The sequence below is a fragment of the Ochotona curzoniae genome, unplaced genomic scaffold (genome assembly GCF_017591425.1).
Source record: "Ochotona curzoniae isolate NIBS_2020 unplaced genomic scaffold, NIBS_Ocur_1.0 scaffold_1037, whole genome shotgun sequence".
In the NCBI taxonomy this organism is placed as follows: domain Eukaryota; kingdom Metazoa; phylum Chordata; class Mammalia; order Lagomorpha; family Ochotonidae; genus Ochotona; species Ochotona curzoniae.
This window is the reverse complement of record NW_024467083.1, coordinates 33,539,160-33,567,062: the sequence shown is the minus strand read 5'-3', so window position 1 is coordinate 33,567,062 and position 27,903 is coordinate 33,539,160. Positions and strand designations below refer to the sequence as shown.

The 27,903-nt window shown below is 41.6% G+C and overlaps 1 protein-coding gene and 1 non-coding gene across 7 annotated transcripts in view; one reads left to right on the top strand and one right to left on the bottom strand.

The window, feature by feature from the left end:
- The window catches only part of ASH1L (ASH1 like histone lysine methyltransferase), a 185,567-nt gene that overhangs the window by 110,229 nt on the left and 47,435 nt on the right, over positions 1–27,903 (top strand). For 5 of the 6 annotated variants that reach the window (XM_040999029.1, XM_040999031.1, XM_040999027.1 and 2 more), the window contains exons 6-7: positions 4,767–4,946; positions 14,082–14,176. In XM_040999029.1, the coding sequence (XP_040854963.1) occupies positions 4,767–4,946; positions 14,082–14,176 (275 nt within the window). The remainder of the gene's footprint in view (positions 1–4,766; positions 4,947–14,081; positions 14,177–27,903) is intronic. The other variant, XM_040999032.1, reaches the window with a different exon arrangement.
- Positions 26,225–26,331, bottom strand: LOC121168954. Its single transcript, XR_005885807.1, has one exon. It is a non-coding gene; the product is annotated as a U6 spliceosomal RNA (small nuclear RNA).

Genomic DNA, 27,903 nt, shown 5'->3' with positions numbered 1-27,903 from the left:
AAGCCAGGAGCTTCTTCCAGGTCTCCCACGTGGGTGCAGGGTCCCAAGGCTTTGAGCTGTCCTCCGCTGCTTTCCCAGTCCACGAGCAGAGAGCTGAATGGGAAGTGGGGCCGCCAGAATTAGAACCGGTTCCCTTATGGGATCCTGGCCTACGCAAAGCAAGGACTTAGCCACTAAATTGCCATGCCAGGCCTACCTTAAGTGAACCTTAAAGACACCAGTGACATAAGTGAGATGTAATTGTAGGATTCCACTTTGTGGAACCTCAAACAGCAAATTCATGTAACAGGTTGAAAATAGACAGTGGTTATCATGGATTCGTTAAAATAGAATGAGAAGTTTCATAGGTTGTGGTTTTTTTCAAGATTGATTTATTTGAAAGGCAGTTACAGAGAGAAAGAGATCATTAATTTGCTCATTCCTCAAGAGAAACTGACCAGGGCTGGAACAGGCCAAAGCCAGGACCATGATTATCCATCCGGTCTCTCATGTTAGTGCAGAGACCCAAGGATTTGGACCATCTTCTGCTGCTGCTTTTAGACACGTAAACATTGAGCTGGACCATAAGTGGAGTAGCAGGGACTTGAACTGGTAGCCATATGGGATGCCAGCTAGTAGAGGTAGCTTAAGCTACTGTCACATCAACCCCACAGTTTTTCTTTATAAATTAAATGTTTCTGCCTGGGATGATAAAAAAAAAAAACACTTAAAAATTAGTGTTTGATGGTTACAGAACAATTTGAATGTACTTATTCCACTAGATTGTGCACTTCAAAATTGTTTAAAATGGAGCCCAGCACAATGGCCTAGTTTTTGCGTGAAGTTTTTGCCTTGCACATGCCAGGATCCCATATGGGCGCCGGTTCTAATCCCGGCTGCCCCACTTCCCATGTAGCTCCCAGCTTGTGGCCTGGGAAAGCAGTCAAGGACGGCCCAAAGTCTTGGTACGCTGCACCCGCATGGGAGACCTGAAGGAATTTCCTGGCTCCTGGCTTCAGATGTGCTCAGCTCCAGCCGTTGCAGTCACTTGGTGAGTGAATCATCGGACAGATATTCCTCTCTGTCTCTTCTCTCTGTATATCTGACTTTGCAACAACAACAAAAAAATCTACAAGAAAGAATGTTAAAAACAAATAAAATAAATAATAAAATACAAAAAGTCTTTAAAAATTTTTTAAATATAAATATTATATGTACATTATACCACAGTATTTTTTAAAGGTTTATTTATTTTTGGAAAGTCAGATATACAGAGAGGAGGAGAGACAGAGAGGAAGTTATTCCGTCCGATGATTCACTCCCCAAGTGAGCACACGGCCGATGCTATGCCGATCCTAAGCCAGGAGACAGAAACTTCCTCCTGGTCTCCCACACAGGTGCAGGGTCCCAAGGCTTTGGGCCATCCTCTACTGCCCTCCCAGGGCACAAGCAGGAGGTGGATGGGAAGTAGAGCTGCCGGGATTAGAACTGGCACCCATATGGGATCCCGGCGCGTTCAAGGCGAGGACTTTAGCCACTAGGCCATGCCACCTGGCCCATACCACAGTATTTTTAAAATCATTGTCATGGATGATCTTTTGGTTCAGCAGGTGATATCACCACCTGCAACAATGGCGATCCAGTTCAAGCTCTAGATACTCCACTACTGGTCCAACTCCTTGTCGGTATGGCTTGGAAGGCAGTAGAAATGCCTCAAGTGCTTGGGGCCCTAACCATGAGAGACCTGCATGGAGTTCCAGACTCAGGCCTGTCCTAGGTTTGGCCATTACAGCCATTTGGGGCGTAAACCAGCAGATGGAAAATTTCTGTATGTGTGTGTGTGTTTCCTTTGCTGTAACTCTGCCTTTCAAATAAATAAATAAATCTTTGTTTAAAAAAAAACTCATGATCATACTTCTGTGGGTCTATTTCTGGACTCTATTCTGTTCCATGTTCTACATGTCTTTCTAATTAGCTGGTACTAAATTATCTTTATGGCTTCATGTACACTAGGTTTTGAAATGTATAGCCCTCTTTATGTTTTCTCTGACTGTTTTTGTTTTCTTCCTTGGTATTAGTAAGCTTATTGGACTACACTGTGTTTAATTTATTTTAGAGATTTTTTAAAGATTTATTTATTTTTATTGGAAAGTCAGATAAACAGAGAAGAGACAGAAAAAGATCTTCTGTCCATTGATTCACTCCCCAAATTGCCGCAACAGCTGGAGCTGAAGTGAGCTAAATCCAGGAGCCCAGAGCCTCTTCTGGGTCTCCCATGTGGAGACAGGATCCCAAGGCTTTGAGCCATCCTCTACTGCCTTCCTAGGCCACAAGCAGGGAGCTGGATGGGAAGTAGAGTCGCCAGGACATGAACCAGCACCCATATGGGATCCACTGCACTGGGCCCGAGGTTTTGTTTTTGTTTTTGTTTCAAATATTTATTTATTTTTTTATTATTGGAAAGGTGGATTTACAGAGAGGTGACTGAAAAAATCCTTCATCTACTGATTCACTCCCTAAGCAGCTGCAAGAGCCAGTGCCGAGCCAATCCACAGCCAGAATCCAGGAGCTTCCTCCAAGTCTCCCATACGGGTACAAGATCCTGAAGCCCTGGGCCATGCTCTACTGCTCTCCCAGACCACAAACAGCGAACTTAACGGAAAGTGAAAGCTGGAACAAAAACCAGCACCATGTAGGATCCCAGCACGTGCAAGGCGAGGATTTAGCCACTGACCCATTACACCAGGCTCTGGGGCTCTGTTTTTTGTTTGTTTGTTTGTTTTGTTTTGTTTTGGGGGGTTTTTTTTGAGTTTATAGTTTTTAGACTTTCTTTAAATTTTAAGGTATTTATTTATTTACTTGTTTAAAGCAGTTACAGAGAGAGATCATCCATGTACTGATTGATTCCCCAGATATCCTCACCAACCAGGCTTGTGTGGTTCCACAGTCAGTTGCTTCTCCCAGGTCTCCAGCAAGGGCGCAAGGCCCACGTGCTCTTGGACTCATCTGTTGCCTTTCCCAGGCCATTTGGGAGTTGGGAGCATATGTCGCATATGTGTCACTTTGTGGATATTTAGTGATCATCTTTATCTCACCAGAATTTTGATCATTGATTCTATCATTTTCCTCTTTAACTTAAGCTCTGTGTATTAGCTTCAGTGATTTCTGTCTTGTCTCAAATTTACTGATCTCTTTATTGTATGTTTTTCTTTGAAACATTCTGAAGTAAGTTTTTTTTTATTTCAGACATCCTTTATTTCAAGCGTTCCCTTTTTTATCTTTTATTCTTCTTCATATTTTTCTAACTCTAAAGACCTTTGCTATCTTTTTGGTTTTTGAAGGTTTTCTATTGAAGAATTTTTCTGCTGGGTCACAGTTTCCTGCAATTTGGCATGTGTAGAAAAAGATTTTTTTTTTTATACAAGACATTGTAGTTATCACAATTCATCTGTTTATTGTTTGTTTCCTTGTAAATAGCTGTAATCTAACTTGTTTGTATACCAACTTGAATTTTTTGAAACTTTGTTGTTAAGCTTAGTTGGGTCTGCCCTTGGTTCCAGGTATAAATAGGTTTTACAAAAGTAAGTTTAACCTTCTGGAATCTGTTGAATGCCTCCAATTTATTTAATACTTTTTAGCCTGCTTGATGGAATCTGGTTATTCTTTATTCCTGTAAGCTCCAGGAATCATTCTCCTTCATGTTCTCTAACAATTCTTTGTTCAGCCAAATAGAGTTTTAAACGCACAAATTAACCATTTTGTAATATTAGTGAAAGAAACTTACAGATTTCTAGTTTAATCTTCATAGCTTTTGATACCCTGTTCCATGAATTCTTGCCTCTTTGTACTCTGGTCTTCTAATCTCTTTTTTTCTGCAACACTTTAGCCATTTTTTGCTTATTTCCACTTGTTCACCATAGTCATTATTAGGCAAGATTGGTGTATAACTTTTTTTTTTTTAGTTTTCTTAAAGATCCTAATTTTCAGTGTTTCCTGACCAGTGGAACCACTAAGAGAGTGATGCAATGCTGTTCAGCAGCAGCAAGAACTACCAGAGATAGTTTGGTCGAGCATGTCCGTTTATTGTAAAGCAAACACAAACTTATACAGACTAAGAAAGGGGAAGGCAGAAGGGTGTCTGTCGACAGTTCTCCCACCCAGCAACAACACTAGTTGGCTAGAGGGCATTGCTTTCTCTCTGGACCCTCCAATCATGTAGTAGGTCACATGCCACACACATGGCTGCAGATATGCTGCAGGTCACAGGCAGGCAGGCTCTGGGTCACGTACAATGTGTAAACTGGCAGGTAACGTGGACCACACCTGACTTCTCAGAGTTGCTTATCAAAGAAGTCCCAATACACCCCTTCCAAGGACAAAGAAGAGAGACTGGGGTGCAGCCCACTGATCTCACTTCTATGACCAGTGAATAGGCCAGGTTGAGGTCTTGGATGGTAAGACCTTTGTCACAGAATTCCCCTGGGGACACGGTGTGACACATCCAGACCTTCCACAGAACAAGCAGAGAAACGGTGGAGATCTCACACAACAATACTGCACTGTTGTCCCACATTTGGTAATAATTTTAATTGATTATTCTTTCTAGGTTTCTAGTAGGTTACCATCTCTGTTAACTTTTGTCAGAAAGACAAGTCTGGTATCAGTTATTCCAGGTTGGGTAGATGAGAAAGTCCTCATATCCCTTTAATTGCTGTGATGTTTTCTAGACAACTATTTTCAGGGAAAAAAAAAATTCAATACAGTTATCTTTAAACTTCTGTTTTTAGCTTTACTGAAGCTCCAGTTGAAATTCCCAGTCCTTCTGACACCCCAGCCAAACCTCCCGAACCTGAAAGTACCTTGCAGCCTGTTCTCTGTCTCATCCCAAGGGAAAAGAAGGCCCCACGTGCCCCAAAGAAGAAATATCAGAAAGCAGGGCTGTATTCTGATGTTTACAAAACTACAGAGTAAGTAGTGCTACCTACCAGCTGCTTGTTAATCCTGCTTTTCTATGCTTGAAAAAAATTGGTTATGAAAAATAATATAAATGCAATGTGCACAGATATCAAACACCTCAATGTTCACTCTACCTGTTATACTGTGTTGTGTTGAAGATGACTGATAATCTTCTCTGCCTTTCTAGATATAATCTCATCACTGAGATTACTTTTTTAAAGATATATTGATTTACCTGAAAGGCAGAAAGACTAAAGAGTACACAAGGTAGAAGAGAGAGCTTCCACCCCACAACAGACAGGCTGGGCTAGGAATCGCATCAGGGCCATGTGAATGGCTGAGCCCCTTATACTTGGGCTAACAGCTGTTCTCTCATGTAGTTATTTTCTTTTTGTTTGAAAGACTGAACTCTTGTGTACTGGCTCAGTCCCCAAATGCTCATAACATCCAGGGCTGAGCCAGAATGAATCAGGGAGCCAGGAATTCAGTCCAGGCCCCCATGTGGGTAGCAGGACCCAAAGTACTAGAGCCAACACTGCTGCCTTCCAGGGTGTGTATTACCAGAAACCTGGAATGAAGACAGAAATTAACCCAAGCACAAAATGCAGGCATCGAAACCTTCGTGCCAAACTCCCGCCCCAGTGCCTTTTTGGTTGAGAATAACTGTGTAACTTATATTATATGCAGCTAATATTTGCGTATGTCATTGATTGAATATTATGTTCGAAAAAAATAGTGAAATGAATAAAATCCTTACTTTGAAGAACTTCATATTCCTTTGGCACTCCTTATTTTTAAATTTTTAAACCCCCAAAGAGATAACTATGTCATCAAATAGGAAATATTTACAGAGTATGACTTAATTAGATTTGGGGATTTAGTAGGTTTTTGTGTGTGTGTGTGTGAGGTATAGAATGATATTCCAGTCAGAGAAAACTACATGTGAAAAAAAAAATGCCAGAGTGAAGAAAACTCATGTGTCACAACAACTCTGTAGTTCAGGACTTTTAGAAAGCAGAGGCCTCATAAAATAAGCATTTTCACAAGGACACTTAACTGTGATTTCTACTGACTCTAAGATCATTACACTACAATATATGAAAAATTATATTGTTTACAAATGTAGGAAGGTATAGACTTGCTTTTTACAGTCATTACAAAAGGATGAAACAAAGTATTAAGTCATGAGGGTAAGAATATAAGTTTAAAAAGAAGTCATTGAAAGAGGCACAGTTATATTTTAGAGATACATCACAGTCATTCAAGTAATCAACATGTAAGCCATACCACTTTGTTTTGCCCTGAGGATATTTTTCATTGATTTTTTTACTGAGATAACTATCAGTTATTGTCCTCTATATCCATCTCCTAAGTCATGAGAATGTTTTATTAGTGAAATTTACATTTAGCTGTTAATAGGCAGTCATCTCAAATAACCTTGACTTTTAGGGGCTAATGCAGTGGCTCAAATGGCTAATCCTCCACCTCTAAGTGCAGCATTCCATATGGAAACAAGTTCATGTTCCAGCTGCTCCAGTTATGATCCAGTTTCCTGCTTATGGCCCAGAAAAACAGCACAGATTGGCCTAGTACCTTTGGATCCTGCACCCGCATGGGAGACTCAAAAGGAACTCCTGGCTGCTGACTTTGGATTGGCTCAGCTGCTGCTCTTACAGCCTTTTGGGGAGTGAACTGGTGGATGGGAGATCTTTCTCTCTTGTCTCTCCTCTCTGTAAATCTGTCTTTCCAATGAATATTGATAAATCCCAGAAGATTTTCCTTTAAGAGAAATTATAAATTAATATGCAATTCAAAGTTATTATGGTGCCTTTTTACTGTCTTTCAAAACCTAGCATAGGTATTAAGATGCTACTTGAGGAACCACATTCTGTATTAGGCTGGCTGGGCTTGAGTCCTGCTCCAACTTTTTTTTTTTTTTTTAAACATTATTTTTATTGCAAAGTCAGATATCCCACTCTAATCTTTCTTTTTTTTGTAAGATTTACTTATGCTTATTGCAAAGTCAGTTATATAGATAGGAGGAAAGACAGAGAGAAAGACCTTCTGTACATTGATTCACTCCCCAAGTGGTCGCAATGGCTGGAGCTGCACCAATCTGAAGCCAGGACACTGGAGCCTCTTCCAGTTTTCCCACATGGGTGCCAGGTCCCAAGGTTTGGGGTTGTCCTCGATTGCATTCCCAAGTCATAAACTGGATGGGAAGCGGGACCAACATGATTAGAACTGGCCCCCATATGGGATCCCAGCCACAGCTTCCATTCTGTGAGAGGGTGATAGTCTGTTATATGATGGTGGTAAACAGTTGGTTCTGTATACTGAACTGTTCACTAAATTATAGCGTTTGATAGGTTAGGTGAATTAAATGTGCCTTCAACTTGAAATATTCTGAGCTTGCAGTGGATCTTGGGAACATATCTTCTTCGTAAGTCAAAGAGCTTCTGTATATAGTTTAACAGTTCTGAAATTTTGCTTTCATGGGAGCCGTATTTTGAGATAGATAAGCATACCTGATTTTCCACAGTGTGGATTATGTTGTCAAACTCTTAAATATTTACCAGTCACACGGATAGAGATAGTCTCTCCAGAGAGTATTAACTTATATTTTTCTCATAAATAAAACTGCTGAGCATCTTTCACATGGGTGAAGACCATTTAATTATCTTTCAGTGAACCATCTGTTCATATTTGTTTCTCTACTTTTCTGTCAGGCATTGGTCCTTTTTCTTTAGATTTTTAATAGTCCTTTGTATGTTGGGAAACTTTTCCTTTTGTCTTTGAAAAATTTGAAAAAGATTTTATTGATTTGTTACTTGTATTTTATGCATATTGGCTGTGTCCAACATTATGTTAGTTAGCAATATGTTGTTGCTGATAAAATATTGTGTTTAGGGCAAAACACAATGGCTCAGTGGCTATATCCTTACCTGAAAGCACCAGGATCCCATATGGGTGCCGTTTCACTCCCCGGCTGCCCCACATCCCATCCAGCTCCCTGTGTGTGCCCTGGGAAAGCGATCAAGGATGGCCCAAAGCTTTGGGACCTAGACCCCCGATGTGGGAGACACGGAAGACTCTCCTACCTTCTGGCTTTGGATCAGCTTAGCTCTGGCTATTGCATTGTTTTTGGAGGGAACCAACAGGTAGAAGATATTTCTTTGTCTCTCCTTTTCTCCATAAATCTCATCTGCCCTTCCAAGAAAAATAAGTTAAACAAACAAACAAAAAACAACTGGCCATAGCACAATGGACTAGCAGAGTCCCCGCATTGAACACACCAGAATCCCATATGAGCACTGGTTCTAATCCCGGTGGCCCAGCTTCCCATCCAGCTCCCTGCTTATAGCCTGGCAAAACAGGTGAGGATGGCCCAAAGCTTTGGGACCCTGCACCCATGTGGGAGACCCAGAAGAGGCTTCAGTCACCTGGCTTCAGATTGGTGTAGCTTCAGCCATTGCAGCCACTTGGGGAGTGAATTATTGGACAGAAATTCTTCTTCTCTGCCTCTCCTCTCTGTATATCTACTTTTCCAATAAAAATAAATAAATCTTTTTTTAAAAAAAAAACTTTAAGGTGCTAAATATGGTAATAGGTTTGTAATAAAATTTGAAATTAGGAAATAGGATTTTTCCATTTTGATTTCTTTGTCTTTTTGTTTAAGATTTTTTGGAAAAGATTTATTTATTTTTATTGCAAAGTGAGATATGCAGAGAGGACAATCTTCCGTCTGGTGGTTCACTCCCCAAGGGGCTGCAACAGCTAGAGCTGAGCCAATCTGGAGCTGGGAGCCAGGAGCTCTTCCGGGTCCCAAGGATTTGGGCCATCCTCGACTGCTCTCTTAGGCCACAAGCAGGGAGCTGGATGTGAAGTGGGGCAGCTGGGATTAGAACCGGTGCCCAGGCCCAGGGCGGTGGCACAAGTGGTTGGGGTCCTCGCCTTGCACGCCCCGGGATCCCATATGGGCACCGGTTCTAATCCCGGCAGCCCTGCTTTCCATCCAGCTCCCTGCCTGTGGCCTGGGAAAGCAGTCGAGGACGGCCCAAAGCTTTGGGACCCTGCACCCATGTGGGAGACACGGAAGAGGCTCCTGGCTTGGGATCGGCATAGTATCGGCCCGTTGCACTCACTTGGGGAGTGAATCATCGGGCGGAAGATCTTCCTCTCTGTCTCTTCTCTCTGTATATCCGCCTTTCCAATAAAAAAATAATAAAAATAAGTCTTTAAAAAAAAAAAAGAAAAAAGAACCAGTGCCCATATGGGATCCTGGTATGGGCAAGGCAAAGATTTTAACCACTATGCTATCACACAGGGCCCTGTTTAAGATATTTGCTAGCTCTAGATTCCTTGCAATTTCCATGTGATTTTTTTTTAATTAATTTTTTTTTAATAATCTTACTTAGTAGATTAGGGTACAAAGGGTCAAGGGCTACAGGAATGTGGGTAATACCATTTCCATGTGAATTTTATAATCATCTAAAATTGATCTGACCTAATACGTAAGATACTGTTCAGTTCCATTTTGATCTTAAAATTCTTTTTAGAATAAATTATTTTTTATTTTGTTTACATACTTGGTAAGGATACACATCCATAAGGACCACTCATTGGAGTGGCAAGGGTCGAGGCGTGAGGAAAGGTGAGTGGGACAAATGGTTCCAGTTTTTCTTTTCTTCCCTTTTCTCCTGTGTGGGGGAAGGCAGTTGCCAAGCCACGCCCAGTTGCCAGACTGAATCAGGGATGGATAGTTATCTTAATAAAGATTCCACTTGTTCTTTAACCATTTTTATAGTTTTTAGTATGTACCTCTTGATAAATTGATTTCTAAAGTGTTTTCTTTTAATGCTATTAATCGGTAAATGGAACTGAGATTTTTTTAAATTAATTTTTAGACAGTTACATACTAGTGTATAGAAGTACATGGAAGACACAAGACAACTGAACAGTGCCCTATAACCATTTTAAGGTTTATAGCAGCCGGTTGCGTAGAAACTGAAATTGAGATGTCAGTGAAATAGTTGCAGAATGTGGTTAAGAACTTGCATTTTCTAACATTGGTCACTCAATAAATACCATGTTAATTAACTTTATGATGTTAATTTCGATGTTTCTTCCTGTTGTTGAAGTTGTGTAGTGACATCTCATTGGAGGAAATGATATTCTACCAGCTCTACTTTCAGACTAAGGATGGTCTCCCAATGAAACTATTGAATTTATCTGGATAATAAGATGCTGGACTCTCCATATGGTCCACACCTGCAGTGAAGGAGTCATGACTGGAAATGATCTGTACTACTGTAACAATATGGAAGAATTCAATATGGGGGCGCAGTGTTCAGGGAATTCCATGGCCTATGAAACTGTGTCATAAAATGAAATAATAAAAACGTGCATTTGGGGTGGGCTTTTGATAAAATGGCTTTTGACACGCCTTAAGGTTATAATGGACTTGAAAAATTCCATTTTCTTTGCCTAGTAATGTCATTAGTCATCAAACAACATAGAACAACTCATCACAGATTTGTGATGATGCTTGTGTAAACAAACCTGCACTGCTAATTGTATGAACTATATCACTTAAAATTATGTCAGTTTAATAAGCTCCTCGAAGACCTCTCATAGTACCTCCCTCAGGATTGTTCTATCCTACTCACATTCCATTGAGATGTAGTTATTTCCAATGAATAGCCTCCTGGATTCTTTGTAAAATACTTAATGTCCACCCTGACCTAGTAGGACCCATTTTTCTAGTCTTAACTGGCTTTTGCTGTTGTTTAAAGATCCATTTGAAAGTCACAGTTGGGCCCAGGGCGGTGGCGCAAGTGGTTGGGGTCCTCGCCTTGCACGCCCGGGATCCCATATGGGCGCCAGTTCTAATCCCAGCAGCCCTGCTTCCCATCCAGCTCCCTGCCTGTGGCCTGGGAAAGCAGTCGAGGACGGCCCAAAGCTTTGGGACCCTGCACCCGCATGGGAGACCCGGAAGAGGCTCCTGGCTTCGGATCGGCATAGCATCGGCCTTTGCGCTCACTTGGGGAGTGAATCATCGGGCGGAAGATGTTCCTCTCTTTCTCTCCTCTCTGTATATCCGCCTTTCCAATAAAAATAAAATAAATCTTTAAAAAAAAAAGAAGGTCACAGTTAAAGAAAAGTAGGGGTGGTCGTCCATCTGCTGGTTTACCCCCAAGCATCCACAGTGCCCACAGATGGGCCAGTCCTAAGCCAGGAGATTTTTCTAGGTCTCAAAGGGTAAAGGGTCCCAAGTACTTGCCTTCCCAGTCATATTAGCAGGAAATTTGCTCAAAGGTGGAGCAGTCAAGACTCCTCTAACCAGTGCAAACCGCCCACATGATGCTAGCCCCTCTAGTCTTAAGTATTGTCATTATATTTAAATATTCTTTTCTTTAGCAAACCAGCTTATCGCTCCATTTCTCATACTTTGTCCATCCTACATGGCTTGGTGCATGTGTGTGTTGGGAGTTTCCTTGGAGTTCATCTTTGGTTTGATAGTAAAGGTGCATATTGCATTGTATCTTCATATCTGGATATGATAGTCTCTATTACATAGTTACTATTATATCCCCTTAAATGAAAAAGCATAAAACAAAATCAACAACAGGAAGAAAAATAGAAAATATTCAACAATATGAAGTTAGGTAACATGCTTCTGAATGACTAATGTGTCACCATGCAATGAAAAAGAAAATCAAAATTTCTTGAAAACAATGCTATTCTGTGACTTATGTGTCACTGAAGGTTAACAAGAAAAAAAAAAGGTCTGAAGAAATTAAAATAAAAACATATATCAAAATCCACCAGATGCAGCAAAAACAGTATTGAGAGGGACATTTATAACATTGGGTGCTTACAAAAATTAAGCACCCAATTATCTCAAGTAAATAATCTAATAATGCATCTCAAGGACTTAAAAAATGAACAGGTAGCTAGAAATGGTAAAAATCACAGCAAAAAAAAAAAAATGACATTGTGCAACACGAAAGAGCCATTTTTTAAGAAGCAAAACAAACTTTTAGACAGACTAACAAAAAGAGAGAGCGAGAAAAGCCAAACAAAAATAGAGAAGAAAAAGAAATCATCCTAAGAAACTAATAAGGCGATCTCTTCTTGCTGATTTGCCTTTCACTTTTAAAGATAAATTTTTAAAAATTTCTCTCCAAGTTGCAATTAATTTTTGTCTACTTTTTGTTATGTGGAATAAGTCCTTATAGAAATCAGTATGATAGATTTTATTGCATTCCAATGTGATCAAAGATATTTGTGCATATTATTGTTCCATAAAAAAGAATAGCATACTTTAACTTACATGTCCTATAGTACCTGTCAGCATCTTTTTTCTTTTTTTTTTAGTTAATTAGTTAATTTGAGAAACAGGAAGTAAGCAATTGCCCATGCACTGGTTCACTCCCCAGGTGCCCACAACATGCTAGTGCCAGAATGCGTGGGCTGTAAACTCAGTCCACATCTCCCACACAAGTGGCAGCAACTTGCTTACTTGAACCACCACTGTTGTTCCCAGCATTCACGTTAGAAGGAAGCTGGAATCAGGAGTAACTACACTAACTATTTATCCTCCATTTTTTGTATGTGTTATGAAATAGTGTCAACCATATGAATTCCTAAAATATAATGTAATTGGCTTTAAAGTTTTTTAAAAGCTTAAAGAGCATGTGGTAATAATTATTATTTTGATTCATCATTTTCACATTCACCAAAGGTAGACATTTCAAAATGAAGTATAGATTTTGCTTTGAAAGTTTGTAGTATATATGTGCTCACACATACATATTTATATGTTTAAAAATGTATCCAAAATAGTGCTGATGTAGTTAAAATTTGTTGTGCTTGTTTAAACTGTACCGCCATTTACATAAAATTTTCCATACATTCTCATTGAAATCAGCTGTTATATTTGGTTTAATTGTATGTGTGCCATAGACCTAGATTGTTGTGCTTCAAATCACCAGTAGTCTTCATGAGTATGTTGTTTTCCACTAGAAAAATGTTTTAACTCTAATAAGAGGTGGGATTTTTTTTTTCCGTTCATTAGGACTTTTTTTTTAAGTGAGATACTCAGCAAGGAGGAGAGACAGAGAGGAACATCTTCTGTCCTGTGATTAACTCCCCAAGTGCTCACAATGGCCAGAGCTGAGCTGTTCCGAATCTAGGAGTCAGGAACTGCTTCTGGGTCTCCCAGGAGCGTGGCATGATAGCTTAGTGACTAAATCTTCACCTTGCATATCCAGTGGGATCCCTGTGGGCACTGGTTCTGCTCCCAGCTGCTCTACTTCCCATCCAGCTCCTTGCTTGTGGCCTGGGAAAGCAATGGATGGCAACTGAGTGCCTTGGGACCCTGCACCCACATTGAAGACATTGAAGACCTGGAAGAGGATCCTAGCTCCTGGCTTCAGATTCACTCAGCTCTGCTCCAGCTATTGCAGCCACTTGAGGAGTGAACTAGTGGATGGAGGAACTTTGCATATTTCTTTCTGTGTATTTGCCTTTGCAATAAAAATAAATAAATAAAATGAATCTTTAAAAAAAAAAACTAATTTAGGGGCCAAGCAAGATAGCGAAGTGGTTAAGGTCATCGCCTTTCATGCGCCAGGATCCTATATGGTCGCCAGTTCTAATCCCAGTGGCCCCATTTCCCATCCAGCTCCCTGTTTGTGGCCTGGGAAAGCAGTTGGAGATGGCCCAGATCCTTGGGACCCTGCACCCACATGGGAGACCCGGAAGAGCTCCTGGCTCCCAACTTCAGATTGGCTCAGCTCTAGCCGTTGTGTTCACTTGGGGAGTGAACCATCAGACGGAAGATTGTCCTCTCTGTCTCTCCTCCTCTCTGTATATCTGACTTTCCAGTAAAAATAAATAAATCTTTTTTAAAAAACTAATTTAACTTGATATAATGTAATCAGTATAATGTCTGAAATTTGGTCTTCTGCAGTGCTTTTGAAGACAACCAAAAAACCATTTTCTGAAATGTGGTTGTTTACAGAAGTATGATTTCTCAAATATATGAGAATACTTGATGCTCTTTTCTCAAAGTATTTAAGGCTTAATTCACTGTTGAAACAAGTGTTATTGATTTTTTTCCCCTTCTTTTCTAATCACAGTCCAAAGAGCCGATTGATCCAGTTCAAGAAAGAGAAACTAGAGTATACTCCAGGAGAGCATGAATATGGATTATTCCCAGCCCCGATTCATGTTGGTGAGTTCTTAGTCCACATAATTTATTATGGAGAAGAAGTGGCATCTTTTGTGTGTATTTGAAGGATATACCATTTTGTTACTGTTATTATTCCTGTCTCTGCAGTGGAGTTCAAGTTTTTGACCATTTAGTTTTATACTTGCTCTTAAGAATTCTGTATATTATTTGATAAAGTATAAAAACATACAGCTTCTTCGTTGTAGCTTCACTAAGTAATACTGTATCTGTAGCTTTTGATTCCCAAAGTATTCTAATTTTTTTTAAAGATTTATTTTATTTTTCTTTTAAGATTTATTTTTATTGGAAAGGCAGATATACAGAGAGGAGAGACAGAGAGGAAGATCTTCCATCCGATGATTCACTCCCCAAGTGAGCGCAACGGCCGATGCTATGCTGATCTGAAGCCAGGAGCCTTTTCCGGGTCTCCCACGTGGGTGCAGGGTCCCAAAGCTTTGGGCTGTCCTCCACTGCTTTCCCAGGCTACAGACAGGGAGCTGGATGGAAAGCGGGGCCGCCGGGATTAGAACCGGCGCCCATATAGGATCCCGGGCGTGCAAGGCGAGGACCTTAACCACTTGCGCCACCGCACCGGGCCCAGATTTATTTTATTTTTTATTGGAAAGGCGGATATACAGAGAGGAGAGAGAGAGAGGAAGAACTTCCATCCGATGATTCATTCCCCAAGCAGCCGCAATGGCCATAGCTGAGCCAATCTGAAGCCAGGAGCCTCTTCTGGGTCTCCCGCGCGGGTGCAGGGTCCCAAAGCTTTGGGCTTTGGGCCGTCCTGGGCTGCTTTCCCAGGCCACAAGCAGGGAGCTGGATGGGAAGTGGGGCTGCCGGGATTAGAACTGGCGCCCATATGGGATCCCGGGCGTGCAAGGCGAGGACCTTAACCACTACACCATCGCACCAGGCCCCCAAAGTATTCTATTTACGAAGCATCAAGTTATTTAGCAGTTCATTTACAAATATTTTCCATGTTCAAAAAGAATGAACTGATTTGTTGATTCTTACTAAAGAAACCCTGCTGTTTTTTATGATTACAAATTAGCTTGAATAATTGAACATGGATTTTCCAGGCAATTCATTTTTCCTGATGATGTCAAAGCTTTAATACTTTCTGGCTTTCCATTTTTGAGTTTGTGCCCAATTAGAAAAAAAGTATCTAAAAATCATCTTAGATTCTTCCCATTTTCAACCCTAAATCCGACCTGTCTCCGAGTTTTATTATTTACCTCTCAGAATGTGTTAACAGTTCTTTGTAAGTTCCAGCCCCATCAATCAAATCCTACCACTATAACCTTGGTGAGGGGATTAGTCTCCTGCTACCATAGTCCATTTTCCTCTGAGTAAATACCTGAGGCTGGGTAAATTATAATAGAAAGAGGTTCCTGGAGCTGTCATTTGGCACAATAACCAAATACAATACCAGCATCCAATATAGGCACTGGTTCAAGTCCCAGCTGCTCCATTTCTGATCCATCTGCCTGTTCATGTGCATGAAAAAGCAGCAGAAGGTTGCTCAGGTACTTGGCCCTCTGCTATTCCCAAGAGAGACCCATAGAGTTTTTGGCTCCTGGCTTCTGTCTGACCCAGCCCACCCATTTCAGCCATTCTGCTGGAGTGTAGCAATAAATGAAAATATTTTTCTGTTTCTCCATAACACTGTATTTCTTGACTCTACCTTTTGCATGCATAAGTCTACATAAGTCTCTTTCTGCTTTCTTGAGTAAATCAGATGGACCAGACAGAATTCGTAGCTCTGGAGCATAGTGCCTCATATTTTGTTCTTGGTAAGAGCCCATGATAAATTATATTTCCTAGAATGGGAATGTGCATAAAACCTGTAAACATCGTGGGTAAACAGATTCATCATGACCCACCTTCACGATAAGTAATCTAATCCCACAATACTCAAATGTTGTTCTTGAGACATAATCTAATCTGAAGAGACATAAACTAGATCCTTGAGGAAAAGAACCTGTGTACTCTGATCTCACAACTCTCAAAACCATTATTTTGGTAATCAAATTTCTTCTTTTTTTCTTTTTTTTTTTAAGATTTATATTTTTTTATTGCAAAGTCAGATATATAGAGAGAAGGAGAGACAGAGAGGAAGATCCTCCATTCAATGATCCACTCCACAAGTGACCTACGGAGTGGTCACTTTCAGCTTGGCTATGCCGATCCGAAGCCAGGAGCCAGGAACCTCCTCCAGGTCTCCCACCTGGGTTCAGGGTCCCAAGGCCTTGGGCTGTCCTCGACTGCTTTCCCAGGCCACAAGCAGGGAGCTGGATGGAAAGTGAAGCTGAGCTTCCGGGATTAGAACTGGCGCCCATTTGGGATCCTGGCGTGTTGAAGGACTTTAGCCGCTAGGCCACGCCTACAGGGGGGATCAGATTTCATCATGAGGGGCCAGCATAGTGGTTTGCAAGCTAATCCTCCGTCTGTAACACTGGGATCCAATATGGCTTGCCAGTACCTGTTCCAGCTTCTCTAGTTCTCATCCAACTCCCTGTCAGTGACCTCGCAAAGAACAGAGGATGGCCCAAGTCTCTCACCTGCACCCTTGTGAGAGATCTGAATGAAGTTCCTGGCTTCTAGCATTGGATCAGCTCAGCTCTGGCATTGAAGCCATTTGCAGAGTGAACCAGTGTATGAAAGATCTGTCTCTTCCTCCCTCCTTTCCTGTCCTCTCCCTCTGTCCTTCCCTCTTTGTAAATCTGCCTCTCAGATAAAAATAAATATTTTTTAAAAATTCAAACTATATCTAAACCAGAGTGTCTTCTAATCTGTCCACTTACTTACATCCAATCTACTTTGTATGAAGGAGAAAAGAGAAAATATTTTCTATGTTAACACAGTTCATACTTAAAATCTTCCAGTGGCTTACCATCACACTAAAATATGAACTCTTTTCCTGTGGCTTGTAGAAGTGATCTCTCTCTTGAGGTGGGTGTTAATGGTGCAGCCAGCTAAGCTACTGCCTAGAATGTTCCTGTTTCTGTATCAGAGTGCTGGTTCAACCTTTGCTACTAACCCAGATTCCTTCTAATGCATCATGGGAGGCAGCAGTTGATATTTACCTACCTATGAGCATCTACCACCCCCTGAGAGACCCAAGTGGAGATCTGGGTTCTTGGATTTAGCCTGGCCCACCCACCCTGTCTGTTACAGATATTTGAGGAGTAAACTGGCATGTACAAAATAACTCACTCTTTTTTCCTTTAAGATTTACTTTGATTTTTATTGGAAAGGCAGATATACAGAGAGAAGGAGATACAGAGAGAAAGATCTTACATTCACTGATTCACGCCTTAAGTGACTGTAACTGTCGGAGCTAAGCCGATTCGAAGCCAGGAGCTTCTTCCAGATCTCCCACGTGGGTGCAGGATTCCAAGGGTTTTGGGTTGCTCTCAACTGCTTTCCCAGAACACAGACAGAGAGCTGGATGGGAAGCAGGGCCACCTGGATTAGAATCTGCACCCAGATGGGATCCTGGCACATGCGATGCAAGGACTTTAGCCAGTAGACTACCGTGCCTGGTATTTTATGAAAACTAGTTTATAACTGGTGTGTATATAGTGAGTAAATAACAAAAAAGCCAAAGATTTGTTATTTATTTCAAAGGTACTGCCACAGAGAAAGAGGTCTTTCATCCATTGGTTCTCTCCTGAAATGGCCTCGTTGGCTCTTGGACTAATCAACAGCCAGGAGTCAGGAGCTTTTTGGGTCCTCTTCATTGGTGAAGAAGCACAAGGGCATTGGTTGTCTTCTGATGCTTTCCTAGGCACATTAGCAGAGAGCTGGATCAGAAATAGAGCAGGCAGGATTCACATCAGCACCCATATCAGATTCCAGGCTATAGGTAGCATCTTTACCTGCTACAGTATAGCCCCACTCCAATGGATTTTTCAAATTACGCTTTTGTAGGAGAGGACTCCATTCTCCCTTCTATTCCCAGACAGTGATATTTTGTTCAAATAATGTTTTATGATTAGGATGGAAAGATCAGTTGTTTTAAGCAGGTTACCTGAAATGTTACAAAGACCTTGAGTTTTAAAGCCTGTCAGTCTTAGTTATTATCTCTGTCTTTTCTGTAATAGTTATGTAAATTTTAAAATATCATATCGGGGCTGACATAGTGGCTTATCAAACTAATGCAGCACCAGCATCTGATGTAGGGGCTTGTTATCGTCCAGCTGCTCCATTTCCAATCAAGCTCCTTGCCCATGGCTTGGGAAAACAGCAGAAGACAGTTTAAGTACTTGGGCCCCTATGCCCGTGTAGGAAACATGGAAGAAATTCCTGGCTTCAGATTGGCTCGGCTCTGGATTTTATGGTTATGGCCATTTAGGGAGTGAACCAGCAGGTGGAAAACTTTTTTTTTACCCTCCCCATCCTCACCCCAGAAAAACATTCTTTTTCCCTGTCTCTCCTTCTCTGTCTTTAAGATATCTGCCTTTCAAATAAAAATAAATCTTTAGAAAAATTGTATAAGTAAAATAGTGGTGCATCTTACTATTTAGGAAGTCAACTTTCCTGCTCTTTACACAATTAGATTCAGTAAATCAAAAGTAATACTAGCAGAACCAGAGTTGTGGTGAAGCACGCTAAGCCTCCATCTGTAACTCCAGCATCCAATATGGGCAACCAGTTTAGTGTCTTCACTTCTAGTCCAGCTCCCTGTTAATGCACTCACATGGAAAGCGTGGTCGGAATTCCAGGCCATTGGCTTTGGCCTGCCCAGCCCCAGCCATTATGGCCATTTGGGGAATGAGCCAGCAGATAAAAGAGATTTCTCTCCCCGCTTCCTTTTCTTCTCTCTCTCCCTCCTCCTCTCCCTTTCTATTCCTTTTCCCTCCCTCTTTCTTTGTAATGCTGCCTTTTCAAATTAATAAGTTTTTAAATGACTGTACCATCAATTTTAAGATATACCATGATAGGCAGTTCAGCTATTACTTTAGATAGTGTAAGAGTATCAAAACTATGCTCTCTTTTCAGAAATTTGAAAATGTGGGATGGGTATTTGGTGTAGCAGTTAAGGGAATGCTCCGTCTTGAAGTGTGTGTATTTGAGTTCCAGTGTTCTCCCACCTGGGAGGGGGCAGATAGTGACTTGAGTCCTTTGGTTCTTGCCACCCACTGGGAGGTATGGATTGAGTCACCTGACTTTGGTCTGGCTCAGCCATGGCTGTGGTAGGCATTTGGTGAGTGAACTAGTAAATGGAAAATTTCTGTATTTCTCTATCACTCTTCCTCTCAGATGGATGAAAAATTAATAAATCCACATGTATTTTAAATGCAAGATTATTAGATCATAGTCCAGAAGCTGGGAAGTGCAAGATACATAACTTGGAAAGTGCCCTTATACTGTGTTATCCTATGGTAAAAGGATGGCAACATAAAGCAAGAGGGTTCCACACTCAACCCTTTACTATGGAACCCACTCTTGTGATAGTAGCATTAATCCACTGGGGAGAGGAGTACTTCATGATCCAAATGCTTCCCAATAGGCCAGACTACAATCAAACTGCAAAACTGACTTAAGCTAGAAAAGATCATCAAAAGAGACTGCTTCCAAGGTGATTCAGATGTTGTTAATAGCAGACAAGGATTTTAAAATAGTTATAACTATGTAACTATGTTAAAAATATTCTTCAGTATACGCACACTATATAGTACGCCTGGCTTCAGACCAGCCAGCCTCCAGCCATTGCATCCATTTATGGAATGAATCAGTGCATAGAAGTCTCTTTTTCTTTCTCTCAGTAACTTTTTTTTTTTTTAAGTATTTACGTAGTTGAAAAGGATGTATGCCCATGTGGACCTCTGATTAGGGTAGGGAGGGTCAAGGCATGCAGGAACTTGGGTAGGACAAGTGTTTCCAATTTTTTTTCTTTTCTCCTGTATCTGCAAAGGAGAGAATGCAGGTTGCTCCTTGCTACCAAACTGCATCAGCACCCAAGAATGCGTAGGCAGTCATTTAATGTTGTCTTAGAGACCCAATGTGGAGAAAATTCGGGGTATTATTTGAGTAGTTTTTATAGTTTTGAGACGTTGGTTTCTTTTTTTTTTTTTTAAAGATTTATTTTTATTATTTTTTTATTGGAAAGGCGGATATACAGAGAGGAGAGACAGAGAGGAAGATCTTCCATCCGATGATTCACTCCCCAAGTGAGCGCAACGGGCCGATACTATGCCGATCCGAAGCCAGGAGCCTCTTCCGGGTCTCCCACGCGGGTGCAGGATCCCAAAGCTTTGGGCCGTCCTCGACTGCTTTCCCAGGCCACGGGCAGGGAGCTGGAAGGGAAGCGGGGCTGCCGGGATTAGAACCGGCGTCCATATGGGATCCCGGGCGTGCAAGGCGAGGACCTTAACCACTGCGCCACCACACTGGGCCCGAGACGTTGGTTTCTTTGCTCTACTCTTAAGAAAACCATTCTGAGGTTTCATTTTATTTTATGTAACAGTCTGTTCAAGTGAATAAATAAACTTTTCTATTAAAAAATATAAAATTACTATTAAGAAAAACCTGTCGTATTGACATTAGATTATATTAGGACAGAGTAAACTTCCCAAAAAGATAGTCAAGGGCCCAATACAATGACTCAGAGGCTAAATCCTCACCTTTCACGGGTCAGTTCATGTCTCAGCTGCTCTACTTCCAATCCACCTTTCTGCCCAGGAAAGCTGTAGAGGGCAACCCAAGGCATCAGGACCCTGCACCTGAATGGGAGATCTGGAAGAAGCTCCTGGCTGCTGGCTTCAGATCAGCTCAGTTCTGGCCATGCAGCCACTTAGGAAGTAAACTAGCAGATTGAAGATCTTTCTTTCTCCTCTCTGTTAATCTTCCTTTTCAAAAAAAAAAAAATACATCTTCAGTATCATTATTTTAAGAAAAAAATAGTTTGTTTGAAAAATAGCATTACAGAGAGGGAGGGAGAACTTCCACTTACTGGTTCACTGCCTAAGTGGCCACAGTGGTAGGAGCTGGGCCAGTCTGAAGCCAGCATCTTGGTATTCCATCCAGGTCTCTCAACATGGGTGGCAGGGACCCATTGACTCAGGCCATCTTTCACTGCTTTGCCTGGTTTATGTGCAAAAAATTTAATAGGAAATGGAGCTACCAGGATTAAATCTAGAATGTGTGTGAGATGTTGACATTATACACTGCGACTTAACCCATTGTCACACTGTCAGTCAAAACCTTTTATTTGATTAATGACATCATTATAATATAGCAGGATAAGTAATATCCTCTAACAAATGGTGCTAGAACTAGTAGAGATTCATATATTAAAAAAAAAAAAAAAAGCGGGAGGACTGCTACCATGTCTCATTAGACTAATCCTCCGCTGTGGCACCAGCATGCCAAATGGACACTGGTTCATGTCTTGGCTGTCCCACTTCCAATCCAGTTCTCTGTTTATGGCACATGAAAGTAGAGGAGGATGGTCCAAGTCCATAGGTCCCTGCACCCACATAAGAGACCCAAAGGAGGCTCCTGGCTCCTTGGTTCATACTGACTAAGCTCTGACCTTTATAGCCATTTTGGGAGCAAACCAATGAGCGAGATACCTTCTCTCTTGTTCTCCTTCTCCCTGTAGATCAGTCTATCAAATAAACAATAAATAAATCTTTAATAAATAAAACTTTGCATGCTTACTCCATATTGTCTACAAACTTTTTTATCTGGATCACAGACCTAAATATAAAACTAAAAATGTGAACTTCTAGGAAAATATCATGTAATACCTTATATGATACCATAAAAAAGGTATTGGTTACACTTTAACAAATGTAAAGCTCCTCTTCGTAAGATTTTATTACTGGAACTGGCTCTTGGAACAACTAGGTTAAGCCTCTACTTGACATGCCAATATTTTGTGTAGAAGTGCCAGTTGAAGACCTAGCTTTGTCCACTGTTCCGTAACATCAGCTGCATTTTAATTTATTTGTTTTGTTTATTTGAAAGGCAGATACATGGATCTCCACGTTCTACTGGTTCAGTCCCCAAAAGCTCAGTGAGCTTGGGCCTGGCTGAAACCAGGATCCAGGAACTCAATCTTGGTTTCCCACATGGATGGCAAGGATATAAGCACTTAAGCCATCACCTGCTGCTTTCCAGGGTGTACATTAGCTAAAAGCTGGAATTAGGAGTACAGCTGGGACTCAAACCCAGGCATCCTGATAATAGTTATGAGAGTCTTAAGTAGGGTATTCCCCCACAGAATCCACACTCAGACCTGGTAGGCATCATGGCCCAGTCTAATGTGATCCATCCCCTGACCCGCCACTCACTGTCAGGTACTGGGATCCAGCCCTGCCACACAAGCCCCCAGCCATAGCTTACACATGCAGTGGCATGGTAGTCAGCCATGTTCCATGCTAACAAGCCCAACCCAGGACTTCCATATGGGCTGGTGTATCAGGCTGACCCGTAGTGATATACAGGTTTCTCCCCTTCAAATCTCCATTCTCAGTCCCTCCCTCACTTACCTGCAAGTACAGAAGCCTTATTGTTAGGTGTCCCTCAGGATTCATTCTTTAACTACATGTACCTGGGGCCTTATCCATGGATGTCCTCAAACAGTAATTCCATACCCCCAAGGCCCCAGATCTCACCACCATGTGGCCAGTGGGTAAAGCCTGGCACCACTTGGCACTCTGGTCTCCCACAAACCCAGGGACCCTCTCCCTTGCCTAGCAGCAGTGGATGTACCTGGGGCCGGCACAGGTACACCCAGCCACAGGAACATGGCTGGGGGATCCACACACCTATGCTGCTGCTCAGACTTACCTGGATTTTGCCCACCAACATGGCAGAGCCATGGTCATGAGCATGCCCAGAGCTATCTGAGATCGGTTCCCAGGATCCTCACTGTGTATGGAGGAAATTCTCAGAGGTCAGGCTTGAACAAGCCCAGGACTATACCCCAACTTAGCAGCAGTGGATGGGGAGCTAGGATCCCCAGGAGGAAGCCTGGGCTTCAATCACTGCGCCACTGCTCAAACTTACCTGGACACTCGCTTGGATTTTCTAAGTTCTACATTTATTGGTGAACACTGCCTGTAAATACAAGTGGAGTTGTCATGTAATTTTTTTTTGGTGTGCTTTATTTTACTTAGCATAATATTATCAAAATTATTTCATGCATAGGTATGTGTGAGAATTTTGCCAGTGTGTTTATTTTTCCTTCATTCATCATCAATGGGCATTTCCTTTTTTTCCCTTTTTTTTGTTTGTTTTTCTAAGATTTCTTTATTTTTTATTGGGAAGGCTTATTTGCTGAGACAAGGAGAGATAGAAAGATCTTCCATCCAGTGATTTACTCCCCAAGTGACTACAACAGCTACAGCTGAGCTGTTCCAAAGCCAAGAGCTTCTTCCAGTTCTCCCATGAGGGTGCAGTGTCTCAAGGCTTTGGGCCATTGTCCACTGCTTTCCCAAGCCATGAGCAGGGAGCTGCCTAGGATGGGAGCAGCTGGACCTGAGTCCTAAACACAGTGTTTTAACAGTAATGCTATATTGCTACTAGCATAACAATGGACATGGCCTGGGTGTTTCTTTTCTGATACTTATTTATTTATTTATTCATCTATTTGATAGGCGGAGCAATGGAGAGAGAGAGAAAAAAATAACTTTATTCACTGATTTATTCCTTCCTTAAGTGCCCCCAACAGCCATTGCTTCATCAGGCCAGGAATTAAGAATTTATGGCAGGGGCCCAAACATTTGAGCGATCACCTACTGCCTTGCAGGATACATTAGGAGGAAACCAGGTCAGGAGCTCAGTAGCCATTCTTTGAAGTAGCACTCTGGCAAGTGGTGCAGTCACACCCATTTGGTGACTTCACTGCAGCAACACGGCACCTATCCCCATTTTTGTATATTTCTGTTTCTGTCTTTTAACAGTTACCAGCAATGGTACTATAAACATTTCTTTACAATTTTTTGTTAGAAACCCTGGTTTCAGTTCTTTTAAGGTTGATTTACTAATATGAAGGGAAGTATGACAGGGTATGTCTTCCATTCGCTGTTTTATTTTCTGCTTCCCTTCAATGGACAGGGCTAGGCCAGAAGCTAAGGCCCTGGAATTCCATTCAGGTTTCTCATGTGAGTGCCAGGGATACATGTTAGGAATAAGTTTGGTTGGACAGAGTTAGAACTTGATCCCAGGCATTCTAGTATGCTTCCCAAGCAATGGCTTAAACCACTGGGTCAGAATCTCTACTCCCTCAGTTTGATTTAAATTTGAGTTTCAGTATTGATTAATACTGTTGGGCATCTTTATTGTGTAGTTGTTGGCCACCTGTATTTCTTTGTTTTTGTTCATTAGCTTCATGATTTTTTTTTTTTTTTTAAGAAAAGGGGTGGTACTGTTGCACCAGCATCCCATATGGGTGCTGATTTGTGTACTGGCTGCTCCACTTCCCATCCAGCGCTTTGCTTATGCACTGGAAAAGCAGCAGAGGATGTCTCAGGTCCTTAGGCCCTTGAAACCTCTTTGGTTTGCGGTTGTTTTTTTTTTTTTTTCCTCTGTTTGTTTTTTGTTTCTTAGGGATTTTATTTATTTTATTGGAAAGGCAAATGTCTGCATTGCCTAGAACTGAGCCAACCTGAAGCTAGGAACCAGGGACCTCTTCCAGGTCTCCCACATGGATACAGGGCCCCAAAGCATTGGGTCGTTTTCCACTGCCCCAGTAGGCCATGAGCAGGGGGCAGGATGGGAAATGGAAGAGCCAGGACATGAACTGGTGCCCCAATGGGATCCCAGTGCTTGAAGGGGAAGGGTTTACCAGTTCAGTCACTGTGCCAGCCTCCCCTTGAGTTCTTAAGCCCTCACACCAGGCCCAAGAAACAGAGCTATTTCACCCACTGTCTCATTCCCCCAATGGCCACACAGCTGGGACTGGTACTGGCCAAAATCAGGAGCCCAGAATTCCATCCTTGTTTCCCACATGGGTGACAGGGCTCCAGACACTTGGGTCATCTCCCACTGCTTTTCCAGGTATGTTTGCAGAATGCCACAATGCCATTGCCCCTATCCCCAGCATTCAGTTATTTTGCTTTAAGTAAAGAAGTAAATCTGACCTTGCACAGGGCCAGAAGAATATTTTATTAATACTTTCAGCTAATTACAGGTGTATAGTATACCAACAGGATGATATGATTATTTCCTTATTTTTTCTCCTTTTTAAAAAAAAAAGATTTATTCTTTTTTATTTGAAAGACATATTTACAGAGAGAAGCAGAGACAGAAAAATCTTCCATCTGCTGCCTCACTCCACAAATGGTCACAATAACAGGAGCTGAAGCTAGGAGCCTCAAGTGTCACACGTGGATGCAGGATCCCAAGAACTCTGTGCCTTCCTCACAAATCATAGCTTTTCTGCTCTCTGCATGTATCTGAAAAAAATCATATTTGTTTGTACCTCCAGTGATTTCATTAGGGAATTCTAAATACTGGATAGTTGAACAACTCACAGTAGTGAACAGCTTTCAAAAATATCAGTGTCTCAATTGGCTAATTCTCTCCTCAGAAGTGCTGGGATGCCAGTTCGTGCCCTGGCTGCTTTACTTCCTATCCAGTTCCCTGCTTATGACCTGGGGGGGCAGTGGAGGATGGCTTGATGCCATGGGACCCTGTACCCGCATGGGAGACCCACCTGGCTTGTGGCTCCTGGCTTCGAATCAGCTTGGTTCTGGCCATTGTGATCACTGGGGAAGTAAATCAGTGGATGGAAAATCTTTGTCTCTCGCTGTAAATCTGCCGTACAAGTAAAAATAAAAAGAATTATTTTATTTTTGATATTCTTTACATAGTTAATTAGAGCACAGAGGTTCAAGGACTACAGGAAAATAAGACTATTATTTCCACTTTTTTTTTTTTCTGTATCTGGGGTGAAGGGGGAGACAAAGGGAGAAGCCACACCCGGCCTCCCACCCATCCCAGGGCCCCAGTGTGGGGCGTGCTCCAAGGGTCTTGCTCAAGTGGCCTTGATAGTTCAACAGTTAAGAATTGCTGCCAATCTCACCATTCCAAAAAGATATGGAGTGCTTCACAAATTTACGTGTCATCCTTGCACAGGGGTCATGCTAATCTTCTCTGTATCGATTCAGTTTTAGTATGTGTGCTGCTGAAGCAAGCACAGATAAAATGAATTTTTCAAAGAAAAATTGGAGTCCACTCAATATGCAATCTTTATCATTGGTGACAAATACTGTTGTTTGTATTTCTTGGCATGACCAGGTCATATGGCTTATTTTCAGTACTTACATGTGAACAATCACCATTTGTCAGTTGTGTAAAAATGATGTTAACATAAAAACTGTTGATTCAGTTCAACAGTCCATTCAGATATTCACACAATCGTTTTTCCTTAAGACAGCCATTGTATTTTATTATGCAGCAGAAAAACTTTATTTTTCACTGCGCCCTGCAGAATGTTCAAAATATTTTTATATACCAACATTTGAAAAGATTTTAAACTCTTCACCAAGAGCATTGTTTATTTGTTTGTTTGTTTGTTTGTTTTAAAGTTTGATGACAAATTCTGGTGCTGGAAATCGATATAGATTTTATCATTCTTTTTTTTTTTTTAAGATTTATTTATTTTTATTACAAAGTCAGATATACAGAGAAGAGGAGAGACAAAGAGGAAGATCTTCCATCTGATGATTCACTCCCCATTGGGCCGCAACGGCTGGAGATGAGCCGAGCTGAAGCCAGGAGCCAGGAACTTCTTCCGGGTCTCCCACGTGGGTGCATGTTCTTGAAGCTTTGGGCCGTCCTCTACTGCTTTCCCAGGCCACAAACAGGGAGCTGGTTGGGAAGTGGAACTGCCCGATTAGAACCAGCGCCCACATTGGATCCCGTCATGTTCAAAGCTAGGACTTTAGGCATTAGGCCACACTGCCCGGCCCTGCTTATTTGGTTTTTATTATTTGTTTATTTTGTAAAAATAGAGTCACAAAGATGGAGAGAAAGACAGAGATCTTCCATCCCCTAGTTCACTTTCCAAATATGTGCAGCAGCCCAAGCACTTAGACCAACTTCCACTGCTTTTCCAGGCCATTAGCAGGGAGCTGAATCAAAATTTTGGCAGCCAGGGCTTGAATTAGTGCTCATATTGGATGCCAGTGGTTTTACCTATCACTAATGCCAATGCCTCCATACTAAAAAAAAGGTATCTAACGTCTTCATCATATCAAAAGTTTTAAACTTGGGGACCCAGTGCCATGGCCTAGCGGCTAAAGTCCTTGCCTTGAACCTGCCAGGATCCCATATGGGCGCCGGCTCTAATCCCAGCTGTCCTGCTTCCCTTCCATCTCCCTGCTTCTGGCCTGGGAAAGCAGTCAAGGATGGCCCAAAGCCTTGGGACCCTTGTGTGGAAGACCCGGAAGATCTCCTGGCAGCTCTAGCCATTGTGGTCACTTGGTGTGTGAATCATCGGACAGAAGATCTTCCTCTCTGTTTCTCCTCTTCTGTATATCTGACCTTGCAATAAAAATAAATAAATCTTTTTTTAAAAAGTTTTAAACTTGGAGCTCCTAATCAGAGCACACTTTGAAAATTAGTGGTCTATATGCTTGCTTTGGCAGCAATATAGTAAAATTGGAACGGAAAATAGTAGTCTAGAAACAGTAATTGCATGGTCTTACAGTATATGGAATTTGGAGAGGCTTTTTTTTTTTCCTTTCCAGTTTGTTGCTTTAATTCCA